Source organism: Halichoeres trimaculatus, unplaced genomic scaffold (genome assembly GCF_033239565.1).
Source record: "Halichoeres trimaculatus isolate MK-OKI-2021-1 unplaced genomic scaffold, fHalTri1.1 fHalTri1_scaffold_1, whole genome shotgun sequence".
Classification (NCBI taxonomy): Eukaryota; Metazoa; Chordata; class Actinopteri; order Labriformes; family Labridae; genus Halichoeres; species Halichoeres trimaculatus.
This window is the reverse complement of record NW_027437179.1, coordinates 24,142,703-24,162,081: the sequence shown is the minus strand read 5'-3', so window position 1 is coordinate 24,162,081 and position 19,379 is coordinate 24,142,703. Positions and strand designations below refer to the sequence as shown.

The 19,379-nt window shown below is 39.1% G+C and overlaps 1 protein-coding gene across 10 annotated transcripts in view; it reads left to right on the top strand.

Moving 5' to 3' along the window:
* Positions 1-19,379, top strand: part of LOC141792534 (inositol 1,4,5-trisphosphate-gated calcium channel ITPR1) — a 77,950-nt gene that overhangs the window by 3,345 nt on the left and 55,226 nt on the right. For 8 of the 10 annotated variants that reach the window (XM_074673216.1, XM_074673218.1, XM_074673217.1 and 5 more), the window contains exons 3-11: positions 1,174-1,244; positions 13,964-14,073; positions 14,637-14,723; positions 14,936-15,094; positions 16,294-16,392; positions 17,599-17,682; positions 18,284-18,430; positions 18,607-18,702; positions 18,983-19,027. In XM_074673216.1, coding sequence (XP_074529317.1) covers positions 1,174-1,244; positions 13,964-14,073; positions 14,637-14,723; positions 14,936-15,094; positions 16,294-16,392; positions 17,599-17,682; positions 18,284-18,430; positions 18,607-18,702; positions 18,983-19,027 — 898 coding nt within the window. The remainder of the gene's footprint in view (positions 1-1,173; positions 1,245-13,963; positions 14,074-14,636; positions 14,724-14,935; positions 15,095-16,293; positions 16,393-17,598; positions 17,683-18,283; positions 18,431-18,606; positions 18,703-18,982; positions 19,028-19,379) is intronic. The other 2 variants (XM_074673222.1, XM_074673219.1) reach the window with 1 other exon arrangement.

Sequence of the window (19,379 nt, the reverse complement as noted above, 5' to 3'; positions counted from 1 at the left end):
GATTAAACTAAACTTTCCAGTTCAAGGTCAAGTACATACATTAGTTTGAACAGGATTTTCAGAGGAATATCTAGACTGAAATTTCTATCCTCCACCTCTTACTCTTTTTGAATTTTAGTTTATTGTAACATCTTTAAACACAGGGTAGTGTTTAACAGCTTTTAAATTGTTGCTCTATCACTGTTGCGTATGGTTTTCAGTTAGTTTCTAGCTCAGCTCTTTATGGGATACTTAGAATTTAACAGCCCTTCAGGATGCTCTCACTGTGTGCCCATTGTTTTTATATCCCAACTCTCAAGGCCAGCCTAAGATAGCAATTCATGACTTTGCCACAGGGGCCACTGACTCTGTCTCATGGATTGAGTTCAATTGTAATCATTGTGATTTGCTGTTTAGAATTAATCTCATTGTTATGACTTTTTGGCCAGTCACAATTAAGCATTTATATGGATAGCCCAGTTTGTCTTAAGTTGGGTTGTATGAGGCACCTGTCAGTTCTGTAAGTTTATCAGCCATTGGGGATGCCTTTTTGTTGAGAACCCAACCAGAAGTTACCACCAGGTAATGGGGAATCTCTTCTGCTCTCCAGCTAACACTGAAGTTTTTCCCTGCTTTGCTTTAGTCCATTGAGTCTCAATCTCCTTCTGTCAGCTACAGCACTTAAAGGTGCCCACTTGTGTCAACATTAAGCAGCATGCCATTACTGGTAGAAATACTCGCTTTTTAAATGTAGCAAGACTGTAAAACTGTGTTTTCCAGCAGTTACAACAACCTTGTAATTTTTCCAGTCAAAAAAAAAAAACTTAAACTTTGGCCACAAATAAAACTTTGGAGACTGGATGTGAAAATCACAATGACCCCTTGAAATGCTTTAAATTTCACCAGCAGTTAACATTTGAGGACTTTCATTTTGCAATCACCATTAATATTGAGGACATGGATTGCTTCAGTTATAGCATTTCTCTGAAGAGGATACCTTCAAAATTTATGTGTGTTTGAAAAGAATAGATGTATTCTTGTCTCACTTCATTATTAAAACCTGACAGCTAACTGCAGCACCAGTGATTAGTGAAATGCATAATGTTTTCATGAAACATTAAGTGAAATACACATATTTAAGGGTTACTGCAGGTGTGGGTCTTGTACCTAATCATGTTGTTTGTGTGACCCTAGATTGGTGGATGACCGCTGTGTGGTCCAGCCCGACGCAGGGGACCTCAACAACCCTCCAAAAAAGTTCAGAGGTAAGACTCAGAGATTGGTCTCCTGTGGCTTGACATCATCACTTTAACTGCTGTCTGTTTATACTGAGAGGGGCTCTGCCGAGTGTGTTATGCTGTGTTTCTTTGGTGACAACCACAATATCTCTGCCTACTGGACTTCAAAGAGAGCTGCCTTTGACGATGTTAATGGACCATTTATGTGTGTGTATGTAGTATCTGCATGCATGTTGATAGTTGTGTGTTTTTTAGCTTGTCCGTGGAGGAAGAGACCCACAAGAAAGAGATTGAGAGTTCTGGTGTGGAGTGTCGAAAAACAACACACTCAAAATGCTGCTTTAACGAAAAAGGAGCCCTGAGATGTCTCTCTGGGTGAACCCGCTATTATTAGCTCTTATACAGGAAGTAGAACTCATGACCCTCAGTTCTCAGGCTGGAGGTTTATATCTCTGGGGATAAGCCTGGGTTGATGTTGCACAGAGTTGTAATGAGTGGATTGAAGTCTTGTGTAGTGTATCTCGCAGGTTGTTGTATATGCATACAAAACACTTTTCACCCGTCGCTAGAGAAGACAAACTTTATTGAGACATTACAGTACATTGGTATGTTTACTTGCCTGTTTGTTTTTCATTTGTCTTTGTTGATGTTGCTCCTTCTTTTTCTCCTTTTTTCACTTTCGTGCTCCATCAGTGTGAGTGTTTACAAGTGAGTCTGGTCCTATTTAAAGTTTCTGTATGTACAAAGAGTTTTCTCTGGCCACTGTTGTAATGTGCTCTCTCATTGGCAGATTAATATTTTCTTGTTGGTAGATACGTTTTATACAGCTAGTTGTTTTTCCAGTGTTTTATAACTGAAGACTGTTGAATCAGTTGGACTTTGCAATTTTAAAAACTAAATTTAGAATGTTATTCAGCTCAGTAGTCATTGCTACACACACACACACACACACACACACACACACACACACACACACACACACACACACTTGCATGCTCAGGCTTTGCATTTATGGTGTTATCTGTTGTCTCAAGAGCATATTAAAGGTTGCTCTGTATATAGAAAGTAGAAACCTTTGATCTGAGTGGTGCTCATCTCTTCAGTGGGTCTCTGGTGTTCAAGGACAAACTATCTTCACCCCACAGATAGTCACTGTTACCAGGATAAACACAAAACGACAGACTGATGCCTCTCCATGTGTAGCAACATGAAAGATCGGATTCACTCTGGTGTCTGTTGATTTTTGTGTTTCATCACCTGTCCTCTTATTGTAAGTGACCTGGTGAGACAGGATGGAATAAGTTACATTTGTAAATATCCATCCAACCATCCATCCATCCATCCATCCTCAATGATGGGTCATCCAAGGATAAACATTTACGGTATTTTGCGGTAGCTTTTAACAGTTTCTGCTATAAACAGGATCAGCATTCGATACATCAGCTGAATAAGTAGGTTTTTTTTAGTAGCCAAACTGTTTAATGTGTTTTATTCATGTTGTATTATTAGCATCAAAAATGCTCTTGTCATGCAAGAGTTGCCTATTGCTCACTTTTACAAAAGGACACTGTTATTTACTTTGCCATTCTTTCCCACTTTATTTATTTATTTATTTAGTGTTTTTTTCAAGATTAAAATATAACAGCATACATACAGAAATGCAAGAACCCCCCTGCCATGTTTAATCTTCAGTCCTCCCACACATTTTCTTATCCTTGTTGCACCTATAAAGATTTCAAATTGTTGTTGGAGTTTTAAGATATGTGGTCTCATTTTTTACCTTGCTTTTGTTCCAGTTATGGAAATCTGTAAAAAAAAAAAGGCACCTGTAAGGTTATTGTTCACACGGTTTGTTTTGTAAATATACACAAGTTTATGAAGCACATGTGATCCTCTGATGTTAGTGCTGTTCAAGATGCTTTAGTAACCCCTACCAGGTCAGCTGGTCATGACCTGTAAGAGGTCTTTGTGCCACCATATGTGACATAAAGTGGGAGGCCTCTTTATCTACCAGAAGGCAGAAGGACTAGAATAACAGACCAAGAGGGTTTGAGAGAAAGGACAATACGAGACAGGGACCTTGTTGCTATATACTAACTTGGTGTTATGTAAAATGTCTTAACTCTCAGCATTCAGGTCTGTACTCTTATAGGGAAGTGCTACTTGGCATGTGGAGATTTTCTGTGGTGGCAACAGTAATTAATATCCATGCCCCTTAAAGACCCACAATGATTATAACTTTTGTGGGGGAGTATGTGTGAGGCACAGCCCTTTAATTTATGGTAAAGAAAACCCCTTTGTTTATTTTCTCCACTGTAAATGTTTTTGATAAATTATTTAAAAAGCAGGGTAGCACTTTCTTTGTCAGAGCACATATGTTGTGTACCACCTGTACAGTATCTGTTTTTTTCTGTTGAGCATCCCACAGATTGTTGCATCAAGAATGATGTGTTTGACCCTTGACCTTAAACTTTTTTTCAGTAGATATAAGAGTTACTTTCATCTTGAAGAACTGCACGGCCACTCTTTGTGCAACTGAAATGCCCTGCACTTCAGGGGATACAAAACTTTGCTGCTTGGTTCCCCAACCATTGTTATGCTAATGTGGCTTATTTCTTGTTCAGCACATTAAGTTGCACAAAAGTGCACATCAAGAATCACTCTGTTTTCATGCCTTTATATTATGGCTGACTAAATCTAATAGGACAGCCTTTCTTTGAATATGAAAATAGAAGCACTTGGTGTAACAGAGCCTTTTGATTGAATACGGTTTGCATTTTAAACTCATCAATTGTTGCATCCCTGCTGCAAGACTTAGGGAAGAAATTGTACAGTGCCAAAAGGAGATGTGTGAAGACTTGTTCTCTAGAAATCAGGGAGGGTCTGATGAAGACATATTTGTGGTTTCTTTATTGGAAATGTTGACTCCAGCATTGACCCAATGAAGTAAAGTTAATGTAGCCTCTGCAGTACCATAAGCAGTTAGTTGGTCTGCTGATGTTTGTTACAATCTCTCTTTTTTAGTCAAAGTGAACACTGGCGAGGAGAGAGGGAATGATAAACCCTAAGTATTCAGTCATTCAGTTATCCAGTCATTGCTCAAGGCTAAGTCATTAGCAGATCAGTTAACTAGTCAAACTATGTGTTTTTCCACAGAACATGATTTCAGCCATCTATGTTTTCTGCAGAGGGAAGTTATAATCATGCACCGATCCAACTTTTCTGGTTCCAATACTGATACCGATGCTACCAATGCTTTGGGTAAAAGGCAAAAAAGGAGTTTATGGAATTACTGAAGTTAATATTTATTTAAACTATGAAATATTTAACTGTTTACCACCAAAAAAATTCTTCAGAAAGTACATAAGTTCTTTTCAAATGTAAACTTTTATACCCTGTTGACTAGCTATGCAGCAAAAAGCAAAGCAGGTACATCAGAGGCATTTCAAATCAAGTGGAAAAGAGCGCTGGTAAAAAAATAAAATAAAATAAAAAGGCATAGAGCTGTTTGTCTGGATTGGCACCATGGATCTCTTCCCACTGATACTGATCGAGCCTTGAGGGGCACCGATACGCCAATAACGGATACCACCAATCAGTATCGGTGCATACCTTTATTTGATTTAACAGTTAAGTATTACAACATTTTACTAAAAGTAGTCGTTTGGCTTGAAAATAAAACTGCTGTTTGAAACAGAGTGTAAACATCTTTATTCCCTGGTCAGATGTTTGAAACCCCCCCCCCCCCATTTGTCCATGTTGTGTTGTGATCTGTTGTAGCTGTAGCAGTGATATTTGGAGCTAAAAACGTTTAAAAAGCCTTCAAAAAGTTTTAGCCAGTTCATCTAAAAACTTGTTTAAGACAACCCTTTGAAAAGTGTAAACCATCGTTTGAAAACAATACGTCGAGCAGGTTAGTCCCTCTTTAAACATCAGTGTGGTTTAATATGATAGCATATAATTATTACCCTTTAGAAAACTTCCTTATGAACTTCAAATTTGAGTCCTCCACAAATCTCTAAGCAAACACACTTCAGGTCCTCTCAGTTTAGAGGCTCCTCAGCTGCTGGAAAGGGTCTAAGTTTTTCAAAGATAATCATTCTTAGTGGACAATATAAAGGCATGGGGCCAGACTCACCATATCCACATTCAGTGCCTTATATTGTCACTGCTGAGGTATGCTCAACATTTCCTCCTAATGTAAACACAAGCACCCCCACACAATCACACTCTCACTCATTTCTCCTGTGTGCACACGCTGAGACATCAGGATGCAGGAGCTTCAAGTCTCCACTGATCTTTATTTGAAATATCATAACACACACACACACACACACACACACACACACACACACACACACACACACACACACACACACACACACACACACACACACACACACATACGCCTACACATACTTAGTTCACTGAGTTCAACACAATATACTCAGCAGCATTCAGCAGAGAATGCATTGTAGCTGTAAAAAGTATAACTCCTCTGGATTGTCAGTATGTTGTCTGGATGTTGAGTCTTTTGTCTTGTATGAAGCTGCCAGCTGAAAACTATAATACTAAAGTAGCTAAAGGCTTTGATGCTTTTTTATCAGACCTGTCATCGTAGACATTCAAAAAATACATGAATTAGAGCTTTAAGCATATTTATTAACCAAAGGAGGGCCCTGCAGAAAGAGTTTGGGAACCACTGTTTACACCTGAGGTCACGAAAGACGTCCAGATATCCAGGGACTTTAAGTTATCACTAAGGCTGCACGATTATCGCAATCGCAATCGCAATGTCAGCACATGCAATTCAGATTTTTCTCCATGATAACCAAGCAAATCTGTAGACTCATCATGACACAACCTTTTTTATTAAATCGCAAGCACAATCGCAATCGCAATATTTTCCACCTAATCGCAAATCGCACCTTTTCCCCAAATCATGCAGCTCTAGTTATCACCCTTTTTTAACTATCTGCATATTTCATTTCTAGAAATAAAATGTTTCATCTTGTAGTGGTTTTGAGCTACACAGCTCTTGTCTCTAACCATTAGTACTGCTGTGATGCATTTTATGTTGGTGTTAACCAGGGCATTCTTAAACACCTACTGTTAGTCCTGAACGCTGCTGCCTCGTTCTAACCATCACTCGAAAATTAGAGCACATTACCCCCATCCTGGCCTCACTCCAGCTGTTCCAAGTTTGTTTAAGGATTTCTTAAAAGAGGTTTTCTTTATTTGCTTTAGATTTTTAAAAGAAATGTTACATCTTTGACCCCTTGCAAATATCCACCCAATGTCTGCTGATGAGCTGCTTCTCATTGCTCCTTCATGCCAGGCTGAAAACCAGGTGTGACCACACCTTCTTGGCAGTGACCTCAAAACCACAAGACCAGGGACTTCAACTTTCTTATATTATAATGTAAATATGTAGGTTAAGTGAATGAATTGGATTGATTATAAATATAGAAACCTACATTTGAAAAAAAAGAAACAAGCCCAAAAAGAGACACACAGCAGACCAGTTGGGTGGTTCATCGGAGATAAACCCCAGAAGCACTTCTGCCTTTTGTCCCTTCCTCTCCTGATAACGACATATATTGCTTTCCTGTCTTCAGAAAGAAGGGGTCTTGCAGGAAATAGTAAAGTGAAGCTGTTGTCTGCAGAATCATTTATTGTCTTACATGCACTACAAGTGTTTGGTCACTTCCTGTATGATATCTCCAACAGGATAAGAAACTTGGACTGCATAGAAGTTTACACAAAGCAGATCATAGAGGATAGTGTTAATTTGGCACAGAATAGAAGCTGTGTTATGCAACCTGTGTCTCTGTGGGCCCCGTGCCAGGCTGATGTCGTCTAATTACTGCAGGAATGAGCAGCTCAGGTCTCCTACAGAGGCACAAACAGGCCTCAGTGCTTGGGCTTAAACAGAGATCATTTTGCGAAAGGGTATTGTTGGGAGGGAAATGAAATATGAACCATGGTCATTTAACATTCAACCAATGTGGAAATATGTAGCCTTCCATCCCTTTTGTAAGGCAGAATGATGAAACCTGTATGCATGGATAAAAAGCATTTATGGACAATTTCTGTGTCTTGACTTTTATCATGGTTGTCTCAAACTCAAATCTTTCCACAAGTTGTCATATACCTGTGTTTGTGTATGTTCTTCAGTAAGGACCACTCTTCTCATAAACATCTGTTATTCCCTGTCTGTAAGTAAAATTTGGCAGTACGGCTCTGTTTTAGAGTTCCCTGCCCAAGTCAGGTGAAGCAGCAGCGGCAAAGAATCGACAGGGTACAGAACTAAGTAAGGGTGCAGCAAAATGGCCAACTCACAATATGATACGAAATATTATATAGTGCTCACGACTGCTCAGACCCTGAGAATTAAACTGAACACTATGAGACAAGTAACCACCGGTTGTCAGTCAGGTTAACAAACCATACAGAATAAAGTAAACAAGGGTTCTGGCTCTGCCAGCCACAATCATTTTACTGTATGAATCTCTATAGCTCAGAGGGGTTTTTGACAGAAAAACCTGCATAGTGACTTTTGCTGATTTTAAGGAACAACCAGTACAAGTTACTTTATTCCTTCCATGTCAGTGTACATGAAACTTTTTTTTCTAATTCCAGCCTTTGCAGTTTGAAAATTGAATTCTATTACATTGTGATGTCGGTTTAAAATTGATAAATTGTTCAGCCCCAGTAACCGCTAAAAACCCTAGCACTACATACGATGAGACCTATCATTTTGCATCAGTACTTTAGCCCACGTAAGTGTCAGCTGATTAGATGGAGGATGATTGACAGTGGTTTTTTTTGTTGTTTTTTTTACTGATAGTTGAAACAGGGCAAACACGCTTCAACAGATGATTTGACACTACCTGTCTGTAGTTTTGATCAAACGTAACTAACATTACATAAAGTAAGTTACGTTTAGACAGCTGTATGTCAAAATTGGTTTCCTGGCATGAGAAGCCTCCATACCCTGATGCACACAGAGGATAGTGTGTGAGGAGACACGATGATCCAGACTGATTCAGGTTTTTTAATATGTATATTTTTTTACTTGATTTTATTTTGTGCATCTTTGAATTTTATTACACCATTTTTTTTTTTTACATTTTCGTCACACCCCTAGAACTGAGTGTGTATCAGTGATGGTACATATGACACTCATAAAATCAAACACAGCATAAAGAAAGGTGCTGCATTGGAGGTTTGAAGCAAAACAATTTTTGCAGAAGAGGCATCAAGACCCGGGCTAAAACCGTTTAAAATTGAGCGCCCCTTCGCCAGAACGTGTAGATCGTGTTCAACTGAGCTGTCATCTCATAGGGGCTGGGGATAAAAGTAGCTGATGTTCTGTGGGCTGGGCTTGACGTTGTCAGCTCAGAAGTCTAACAGAAGTAAGTCCCACCTCTGACAGTTAAGACATAAAATCCTTCAGGGTTTGAGTTTTTTTGTGGTAGCCAATCAAATTTAAGTAGGGACAATGGCCACCCTGTCCCACCCCATTGACCCTCCCCTGGGTATAGTATCAGAATGAAGCACTGAATTTTTTTTCTCAACTTGGCTGTTTTTTATGTCCCCCCCAGAGGGTTCATTTGTTATCTTGGCGACCAACCTCTATCCGTTGATCCCTTCCACTGTTGTGAAGCTTAACAGTGACTGCAGGTTTTTATTAGCTTTTTCTTGCTCTCTGCATGCTTAAGTGATCTCTCTGACTCATCTGTGGCCCCTTGTGAAAGACCACTCAAAGCGGTGATGCATACCACCCTGTTTTGAAGCATAGAAATATTCTCTGCCCCCAGTATTGAGTTGGCTACATTTATGCATCCAAAACTCAAATTAGTGAGTTGCTGTTTTTAAAAAATGCAGTATTTGCTGTAACTCTTTTACTGAAAACTGTAAACACTGCTCCATTTTTAAGATTTACTACTCGACGCACGATGTCTTCAAACAGTTTGTGCAGTTTTCCTCTAAATCAGATGAGTTTTTAACTAAATAAGGGACCAGGGTCTGCCTCTTCTGTAGTTTTTCATCACAAAACTTGATGGACTGAACTCTGGGCTCTGCTATGATTGATTTTAAGTTTCAACAGATGATCTAAATTTGTTGTGTATCTTTCACATATCCCGATGAAATCCAGGACTATAATCTAATAGACGGTTAGATCTTTCTTTACTAGTTTGTCCTTTCAACTATAAGGATGCTGAAGTGTGTGATTGTTGAAACACACAAAAAAAAGAAGCTGTTGTGTTACTTTCTGAAGTGTTCACACTCACTTTGCATGGTATTAGCACTTAGCCACTGTATTTTTTGTACTAGCTCACAGCTAATGCTAAAAGGCTGAGTCACAGTTTGACACCATCTTACCCACAGTCAGCTTCTCTGTACACAACACTGTGTGAGAGCGTGAGGGAGTCAGGGGTGTAAAAATTTAGTTGAGATACTGTCTTTTTACGGGTCATTTCTTCCGATCATTATGAAACTCTGCGTTCATAATCAATTATCTTTCAACAGCACACAACAAATGATTGATCAAATCTGGGCCACGTCCGACATAAACTGCCTGGAAAGGGTCGTGGAGGGTCAGATCTGAGCCCTAAAAACTGAGACCTGAAGTCTTGAGTCAAACTGACACTTTTTTTATACACAAGGACTTTGAAAGACTAACCAGACTTAATGCTTAAAGTAAATCACTGTTGCTTCAATTAGCCTAGAGAATCTAGAGCTCAGAAACATAGTAAACAAAGAAACAAACAAGAATCACTTGATACCTTCAGAACAAGTCATGAAGCTGAGAAAAAACCTGTTAAACTGCAAATTGTGAAATTGTGTGATTTGACTTTTTGCAGTGGGTGTCGAATGCTAATAGAGGAAGTTAAATTCAGCTCCTCAGAATGACGGTAACTACTTTGGCAGCGAATTGGGGTACATCGGCTAAGATTACATAGAAGCTTACTATACATCTCAAAGGATTACAGACCCAAGTGCATGAATGTTGGGGCACTTTTGACCAACCAGATGACTGAAACACTTAAAGAGCTACATTACACCAATTGTTGCGGGGTTTTAGGGTAAGGGAGATGTCAATAGAAAATGTGATCTCCCACAGTCACACATTTTTGAGAAATTACCTGAAATCTGTGAAGGCCTTATCTTACATTTACTATTAACTTTGGCCTAGCTTTTATTTCACGTAAACTTACACTTTTTGAGATAAATTTCTAGAGCGCTAGTAGGATTCTCCCACAGATAAATTCTGCAACATGACATGTTAAACAAAGGTAAAAATCTGTCACTCAAAATAAAATGAAATGAACATGTTTTGATCTTTAGCTTCAAAAGTAAAGGATGCTACATCGCCAATAACGGCCTGTGTCGTCACGGACCATAGACCGTATAATTAATGGAGCGTTACCTGAAACCATTAAAAGAGGTTGGGGAAACAAATTTTTCAAGCAAATTGGCTGGATATGATGCGGGTTTTGAGATTCCACACTAACAGCTATAGGGCACCCGTTAGTCACATGAGCTGAGCTGTGCCTCTGATTGGGTGAACTTGGGATCTAAATCCCTTCCAAACTGCAGAGTTTGAAAATATTCACCCCCTGTACAGTGTGTGCCGATAGTGGAATTAGTGATTCAGACTGGAGACCTTTTTTGTACCAGGCTGTAGATATGTTTATTTCTGACGTGAAAATGTCTTTTTTTGGCTTTGTGTGCATGTGACTTTCAGTATTTCCAGGACCAGCCTCAAGTGGACACTTGAGAAACAGCAGATTTTAGCACTTCCACACTGTCTCATTCTTTTAAACCAGAGGCTGGCGTTTGGCAGGGATACAGTTTGCCCGGCAGTTTAATCACAGGTCTGCTTTACAAAGGCCGTAGATCTCAATGCACAATTGATTCCAATTGATGCCAATTGATTTTTTTAATGTCAATTGTTTATGATTATAATTTAATTTCAGAGCATATTGAGACATGAAGCTGCACAATCTAAAAAAACCCTGGAAAATCAAGAAGTTCCAAAACGTTTGACTTGTAGTTTACCACTGCTATTGTTTTCATAGATAGTGTTGATAAGAGGTGTATTTTCATCACCACCTGTTCTTCATTCTGATTGGTTGATGATGACGATTTGACACTGAAGGCAATGTTTTAAATGTTGAACTACTTCCAACTAAGTAGGAGTGCAGAGACAAAAAGCTGAGCAGCTGATTTCATTGGGATTTTGGGGTTAGGATTCTGAGTGCCAAAAAAACTGACTTGTATTGGTTTGAATGAAAAACAAACAATACTGTCTGTATTAAAAGGTTGTAAGTAGAAGAGGGGGATATTTCGAATATGCTCGATATATCACGGGTTGTTGGACGTGAGATGTATGAAATGACTATATTGCGACTACCAAATACAAATTGTCATGTCAATGTTGTAATTGTCTTTCATGTTTTCCTTCCTCCACTTCCTCCTGGTACTCCTGTCACAGCAAGCAGCCCACTTGCAGAAATCCTTCCCTTACATACGTGTTTCTGTATTTGGAGAGGAGGGAAAAAAGTTGCTTACATATCTCATCAGTCACAGGTTTGGGGTTTGTAAATGCAAATTTTAAAAATTCAACTGGAGGGTCTGCTTGAGTTGTTATACTGGTGTCACTGTATGAACCATGGGGTTGAATTTAAAATTTTGTATAGTGATTTAGAGGAGAAATCAGAGTATCGAGAAGTATACTGTGTATTGTGATATAGCTTAAAAATATTGAGATTTTAGTTTAGGACAATAATGTGCAGCCCTAGTTGTAGGTGTACACATTTCCTAAAGTACTTAATCATAATTATGATCAGTCACTTCTCCGAAAAAAAAGCCAACATGATTATTTCACTCAAAAGATGTTCTGAGTGAAATAATTTATTGTTATCTGGTCTTTGTGGTGGTCATTGATTGAAAGTTGCAGGAATGTTTATTAATCACTGAGGTTTTTCTGCCCTTCAATTTCTCCTCCTCGGTGACCCCAAGAAAAATGTTCACCCCAGATTTCGTAATCAGAGAGCTGACATGTTGTTTCCTCCAGCTGTTTATGATTAAAACAAACTCTAAGTGTGAGCTGATCATCTGTCACTCACTGAACAGCTGTGATTGTGTGTGTCTGTTAAATGAAAGGGAATCTCACTCAGCATTAAATAACCCCAGCTCTTCCTCCTTGGCTTCATCTCTCTCTATTTCACATTCTTACACTCCCTGCCCATCTTCCTCATTTCTCTTTCGCTTCCTTTTTGGTGTTGTTCTTGTTGTATTTTGGGTCAAACTAAAGTAAACCATATCTGCTGAGGGGGGCTGAGAAGGGAACTAGAGGAAGATCTGCAAGATAGAGTGTTAACTTGGAGAGGGTGGGAGGGAGCGGTGTGTGAAATGGTTTGAGGAATTCAGAAGAGAGAAGGAGGGATGATAGAACATTGAGGGGGAAGATATGGGAGTCCCCACCCTCTCCCTCCCTCTCTCATCCCACTCCCCTTCTCTCGGCTGGCCTTATTTGGTCATGTTACTGCGGCGATAGCAGGAGGAGAGAGTGAGAGAAAGAATGGGGGGGAAGGATAGATGGATTGTTCTTTTTTCTCTTCTTACACCCTTTTAGACCAGAGAAATCTGATCAGATGAGAGGTGAGGTCAGAGGAAAGCAAGAACCCTGAGCGACAAGTCTCTGATGGGCATGAGTTTAGAGGGAATTGTTGTGTTTTAAGATACTAAACTAAACTTTCAGCTGGGTTGAAAGCATTCTGTGTGCTTCACTGAAATCAGCTGGGTCAGAAGAGGAACTGTGTTATGCTGAAACTGTGTCAACATGCAAATTAAATGACTGCTTTCCCTCCTGGCTGTTTCCTACTGTATCTATGAAAATGAGCAGCAATCAGAGTCTGCTGATGTTTGTAGCGTTCCATCGTTGCTACAGATACAAACTGACAGAAAATAATTTGTTATACTCAGACACACACACACACACACAAACGCACAGAAACACGCAAACGCAGTCACACTTACATGCACATGTGCACGTGCCCTTCATCTATGCTCCATGAAGCACACAAAGCCCTTTGATCTACATGAAGGTGAATAGTGAATGTGTTTTAAGTGGACACACACACACACACACACACACACACACACACACACACACACACACACACACACACACACACACGCGCGCGCGCACAGGAGCGTGTGAAACTTGTCAGTAGATTTCTTTTAACCTGTCTCATGACATGTCTTAGAGGGCTCTATTTTTGATTTTCGTTTTCTTCTGCTCTGTTTGTTTTATCTGTTTCTGCTCCTGCTGAATACTTTGTATTACCTTTTGTTTGAACAGCTCAGTTCTTCAGTGTGTGCTGATTTATGCTAAGCTGCTGCAGTGACCCATCTCCCACACTCAAGCTCTGACCTCTCTGCGCTTCGCTGGAGTGCATCAACATTTTCTGTCTTCATTTACTTATGCCTTTGACTTGTTGTTTTCACTTTATCTTTGCCTTAAACCTATGTATTATTCAGGGCTATAAACTTCATAGTTACACAGATTAAACTGATCATTAAAATTATTGTTTCTTCCATTAGTTTATTGTTTTTGCCTTTTTTCACACACCCTACAATCTCTGCTTCACATAAATGTATATTACTCTGTTTTCTTCCTCTATCAATCCATCTCTTGTCTCTGTATTTATTGTCTCTGTCTTTCGCTCCAGACTGTCTGTTTAGACTGTGTCCCATGAACCGCTACTCGGCCCAGAAGCAGTTCTGGAAAGCAGCAAAGCCTGGAGGGAACACGGACACAGTGCTGCTCAACAAGCTCCACGTGAGTGAAGTGACAAAATGTTCATCTGTCTCAAAGAAGCCAGAAAATGGAAATAGTTGCGTTACTTTTCCAGAAGTCTCAAGAGTATTCTGGATGGTTTTTATTGGAACTGAATTCAGGGACACTCACTTGAATGCTTAAAAATGTGTCTGCTGTGCGTCCCACTCTACAGATTAAGAGCAAGTTATAGCAAAGTTGAGTTAGCATGTATATCCACGGAAGTAGAAGCCCTTTTATAGGCATTTCTGAAAGCTTTTACTCCTTCTGTCCCACCTTTCTGCCCTCTCTTTTTTCTTTTTCTTCATGGATATGATACCATTTAAAGCAGTCTGCTATCTGACCATAAAATGGAAGATTGCAATCACTCCTTGGTTTCCATGGAGATGTAAGCCAGACTATTTGGCAACCCCCCCTGCAGTTGAAGAGTTTTGGCTAACTTTGTTACAACTATTCTTCATTTAGCGGCTAACCCTCCAGATCTCTTCTTTCATTTATTTGCCGTTTTATACCAGTGCCATGAAGAATGTTACTGCCTTTTTTTTAATCTCATGCTTTACTTTCAGAGTGCAGCCGACCTGGAGAAGAAACAAAATGACTCTGAAAACAAAAAACTACTTGGAACAGTAATTCAGTACGGGAATGTGATACAGGTTTGTTCTTTGATATGTGCCTGACATTTAATCAGATAAACTTTGAATAAAAAGAATACCTTACATGAGCCTCATCATGTTTAAACACCTGCAGATTATAAAGAAAAAGTTTTTTTTTCCTATACAAAAAAATCCTACTATTTTGTGATAAATTCATGGTCAGAAGCACTTGCTCCCAGTGGTTGCTTATACTACCTCTTGTTTCTGTCCAGCTTCTCCACCTAAAGAGCAACAAGTACCTGACAGTGAACAAGCGTCTTCCTGCTCTGTTGGAGAAAAACGCCATGAGGGTGATGTTGGACACTGCGGGAAATGAGGGCTCCTGGTTCTACATCCAGCCTTTCTACAAGCTCCGCTCCATCGGGGACAGTGTGAGTTATCACGTGCATGTCTGTGGGCATGGTGCATAGTGGGAGCAACCGTCCCTGTGTGAGTCAACATCAGGCAAAGCTAATGACTGAATCGTGCCTGCGATGATGTGTGCTTAACATTTTACATTGCGTGCTCTGAAAATATAGTCAGCAGATGTTTATCTTCATGGCGAGATTCCATTTTTATAACTGGGCTTCCAGCCTGCATATACAGCAGTGAATCAGTGTTAAATGGTTAGAATCGCTCTAAAAAATTTGAGTGTGGGGGCACAGCTTTCTTTACCTCCCTTAGCCCAGTGTTTAGCATCAATCTGATTACATCTATCCTTGCATGGATCTGTGCCAGCACCCAATTGGTCTTTTCCTGATCACAAAGCTTTTGCTGGCACCAGCCCATCCTCCTCGTAGCAGGAAGTTGTGCGATGGTGCCAAAGGACTAAATAAACCTGGGCAGGGAGAAGGGCTTCTCTGCTAATCTCTTCTTAGATTAGGCATGGTGCATGGCTTTAGCAGCAGGACTTGACAAAGAGAAAACAGGAGACACCTCATAAAAGAGAAAAAGACAATTACAGGCATAAGGACACCAAAGCTTTCATACACCTGGATGCATGTGAAAGAATAAAGGATGAAATTTTTAAAGAATTAAAATATACTCATACATATTGCACCTCTGTTGTGTTGGATAAAAACAAGATAGAACAAAAATAATTCTCCTTATTAAAACAATTTACTGTACTTATATCTAAGTTAAAGCCAACACTGAGTACCTCTTTAACCCTAAAACTGCTTCTTATACTGCATGATTTGAAATGATAGCTTTGAAACAGTATGGCTGGCTTAGTGCTCTAGGGGAGCTCCTAAGCTAAAAACAAAGAGAGCATCTGGACTTAAGCTATGCTAATATCAGCTGGTCTAGACATCCTGTCCACTGAAAAGTGCTGGGCTAACATTTTCTTATTTTTAGTGTTTTTACTGGTTTAGTGAGATAAATCTGGAGTAATTCAAACAACCCACTCAAAAACTGATGATTAGAAAACAGCCATTGCTGAACTTTGCTAGCTCAACTTTACTTACTTACTTACCTTAAAATCTTAGTTAAGCTTTCCCTTCCTTTATTTTAACTTCTGCCTCTGCTAGGATAACAGTGTTAACATCTGATCCTTTGTTTCCGAATCTTGTATCTTATTGTCTGATTGTAGGTGGTGATTGGAGACAAAGTGGTCCTGAACCCAGTGAATGCTGGTCAGCCTCTCCATGCCAGCACACACCAGCTTGTGGATAATCCAGGCTGCAATGAGGTTTGGCTGAGCTACTGCAACTCATCTTCACTCCTCACATGTTTGTGTGGGAGTGTCTGTGTGGCCGTGTAGAGCCTTATTATAGCTTTTTTTCTCAGAACTGCTTCTTGGTTATTAGCTGCCTGATGTCAAACAGTACAGGACTGTTTTATTTTGCCTTCATGTACACTGCAGCTTTCTCCTTTTTAAAGATGGTGTATCCTTCATCACAATGGGTTGTTCTGAGTTATTTAAACACACTATATCTGATCATTTATTGTTGTCTTGTAGCTGTCTAACCAAAACAGAACAAAAATATCTCTATGTTAGATGTGACATTATTATTCCACTTTAAACGTGCGTATTAAACAGTGTAACAACAATGTTGTTTCTGCTGACCTAGCCACAGATTTTAGAGGGAGAAAATTAGTTTAGAGTATAATCACATTTCTCTTGAGTGTACCGTAGGTTTTATTCTTTCAGTCTTTAAATACTTTTTTTTTTTTACTTGAAACATAAAAGAAAAGCTTCAACACCACTAACTGTAAACCATGGTTCTGCAACTTTCACTATCCAAGGAGAGATTTTGCCTCATCTCACCTGGATTAAAGTCTTCCCAGAGCCAAAAATCTACTTTACCTCCACAATAAAGACAATGCTGTGTATAACATTCTATGTATAATTAAAATATACTAAATAATTATGTAAACAAGGTTTTAAATTTATTATTTGTTTATACTGTATATTTTGCTGGCACATTGGCAGATAAATGATTGCATTCATGCAGAATTGTTTTCTTTCAGGTTTGTCATTTTGTTGATTTATTTATCTTACCAGGAGTGTAAAACTTTAGGTTAGCCACAGATGCAAGGAAAGTTAGTTGGCTTTTGATGTTGCAGGAAGTGAAGGGGAGAGGTGGAAGGCTTTATTGCAAGATGTGATGCTTATTTAGTTCAACAAAATGTTAAATCATGGTTTTATTTAGTGTCATTGTTGTTAATCATCAGTACCCTTCTCTAAGAACAAAATAAAAATTCTTTATTTTAACAATATTTTTTAAAAGCTCCAGGGAGCCACTGCAAAGGAGTCCAGGAGCCACAGGTTGCAGACTCCTGCTCTAGACTAACCCTTTAACTATAGCAAAGCTATTTTGAGCTCCCTGTGTCTAGACTGTTGCGAGGAGAAAGTTACTACAGTCACGACTAACTCTGATTGTTTGTTTTTCAGGTGAACTCAGTCAATTGTAACACTAGCTGGAAGATCGTCTTGTTTATGAAGTGGAGCGACAACCAGGAGATCATCCTTAAAGGGGTTTGTCTTACAAAAGCTTCTGCACATATTGTTTTCACAATATGTTTTTGTAAGGGTCATGTTTTTGAATACATATTACATCCTTTGCAAGAGGTACAAAGAAAACATACCAGCAACATTCAGCAATAACACATTTCTATGAATAGTTGGTTAAATGCAGCTTTCAAATAATCAATAAAAGGTATACCTAATTTATTGTTCATAAAACGCATGGACATAAGAGCTGTCATGTAAAGTCCTCCAACAGACCTTAGTGGACACCTGGCTTTGCTTTTTTAATTCAGTATTATCAGCAGACAACACATGTTTACAAGTAAAGTTTTCTTTTTGGGAGTGATTCAACATAGTGGTGCCTGAAATAGGTTTGTCCAACTTCAGACAAAACATTGTACTGTGAACAAAGAAAACATTTCAGGGTGGAAGACGCAACATAGAGAGTGGTGTCAGTCCACACATGAAGTCCACAGGGGTTTTGGGTGAAACAGGTTGTTTATTACATAAGTATCATCTTGTTAAATATGAAGCAACTTCAACTCTTTCACACTACACTTAAGAACAAATTTTTCAGAACATAACTTCCTGATATTTCCCTCCTCTCCAGGGTGACGTGGTCCGGTTGTTTCATGCTGAGCAGGAGAAATTCCTCACATGTGATGATCACAGAAAAAAACAGTATGTTTTTCTTCGCACTACTGGACGTCAGTCTGCTACCTCAGCTACTAGCAGCAAAGCCTTATGGGAGATAGAGGTGAGAAGAAGAATTTTGGTGTTTTACTAAGCTGATTTAAGTTTATTTATATATATATATATACATATATATATATATATATAAATGATTTTCTTTTGAAAATAGCATGATTTAGGCACCTGTTGAATAACTGTGTGCAGATGATGAGAGATGCTCTTCTCGTGTTCTGGTATCAGGTTGTGCAGCATGATCCATGCCGAGGGGGGGCCGGCTACTGGAACAGCTTGTTCAGGTTCAAACACTTGGCGACAGGGCACTACCTGGCTGCTGAGGTCAGTGCACAACACATAATGTGTCTTTCTTCCTACGCCTCTGTAGTAGTTTGCACTACTTTAAAACAACTTGAATATATTTCCAGTATATTTCCTCCTTTGAAGCTTTCTGTTGTTTACATTGAACATAAGAGTGTCTGCATTTACTGTAAAGTAGCCTTAAGCACATGGGAAATGCAGATCAAAGCTCATTTTCAGCTTCACTTAAAAGATATAAAGCTTTGTGTCAGTAGATTTCTAGACTATATTTCAACCCGTGAACCATGATGTAACATTGCAGGTGAATCCAGAGTATGAAGAGGAGTGTCTGGAGTCTCGCTCCTCAGTAAGTGAGCCAAGCTGGAAGACGTGTGTTTATAGTGGAAATATTTATATGTCAACAACTGCCAGTAAAATTGCCGTTTATATTTTAATGATTTACACAACCTAACTTCTAGTTGTGATACTATGGAACAGAAAATACTCCTTGATTAGCTCGGAGGGGCTAAATAATGCAAACTCTGACTTATGACACCGCACACTCAGTTCTGGATAATATTTATAAATTTGTGCTTTAGAAAAAAAAACAAGTTATTGACTAATGGTGATGGTGCCATATCTGTAGTAGAAGGGATTTTTTTGAGTATTGGTTGGAAGGATTTTTTCCTCTGGAGTTAAATTGTGATGTGGTTTATTCA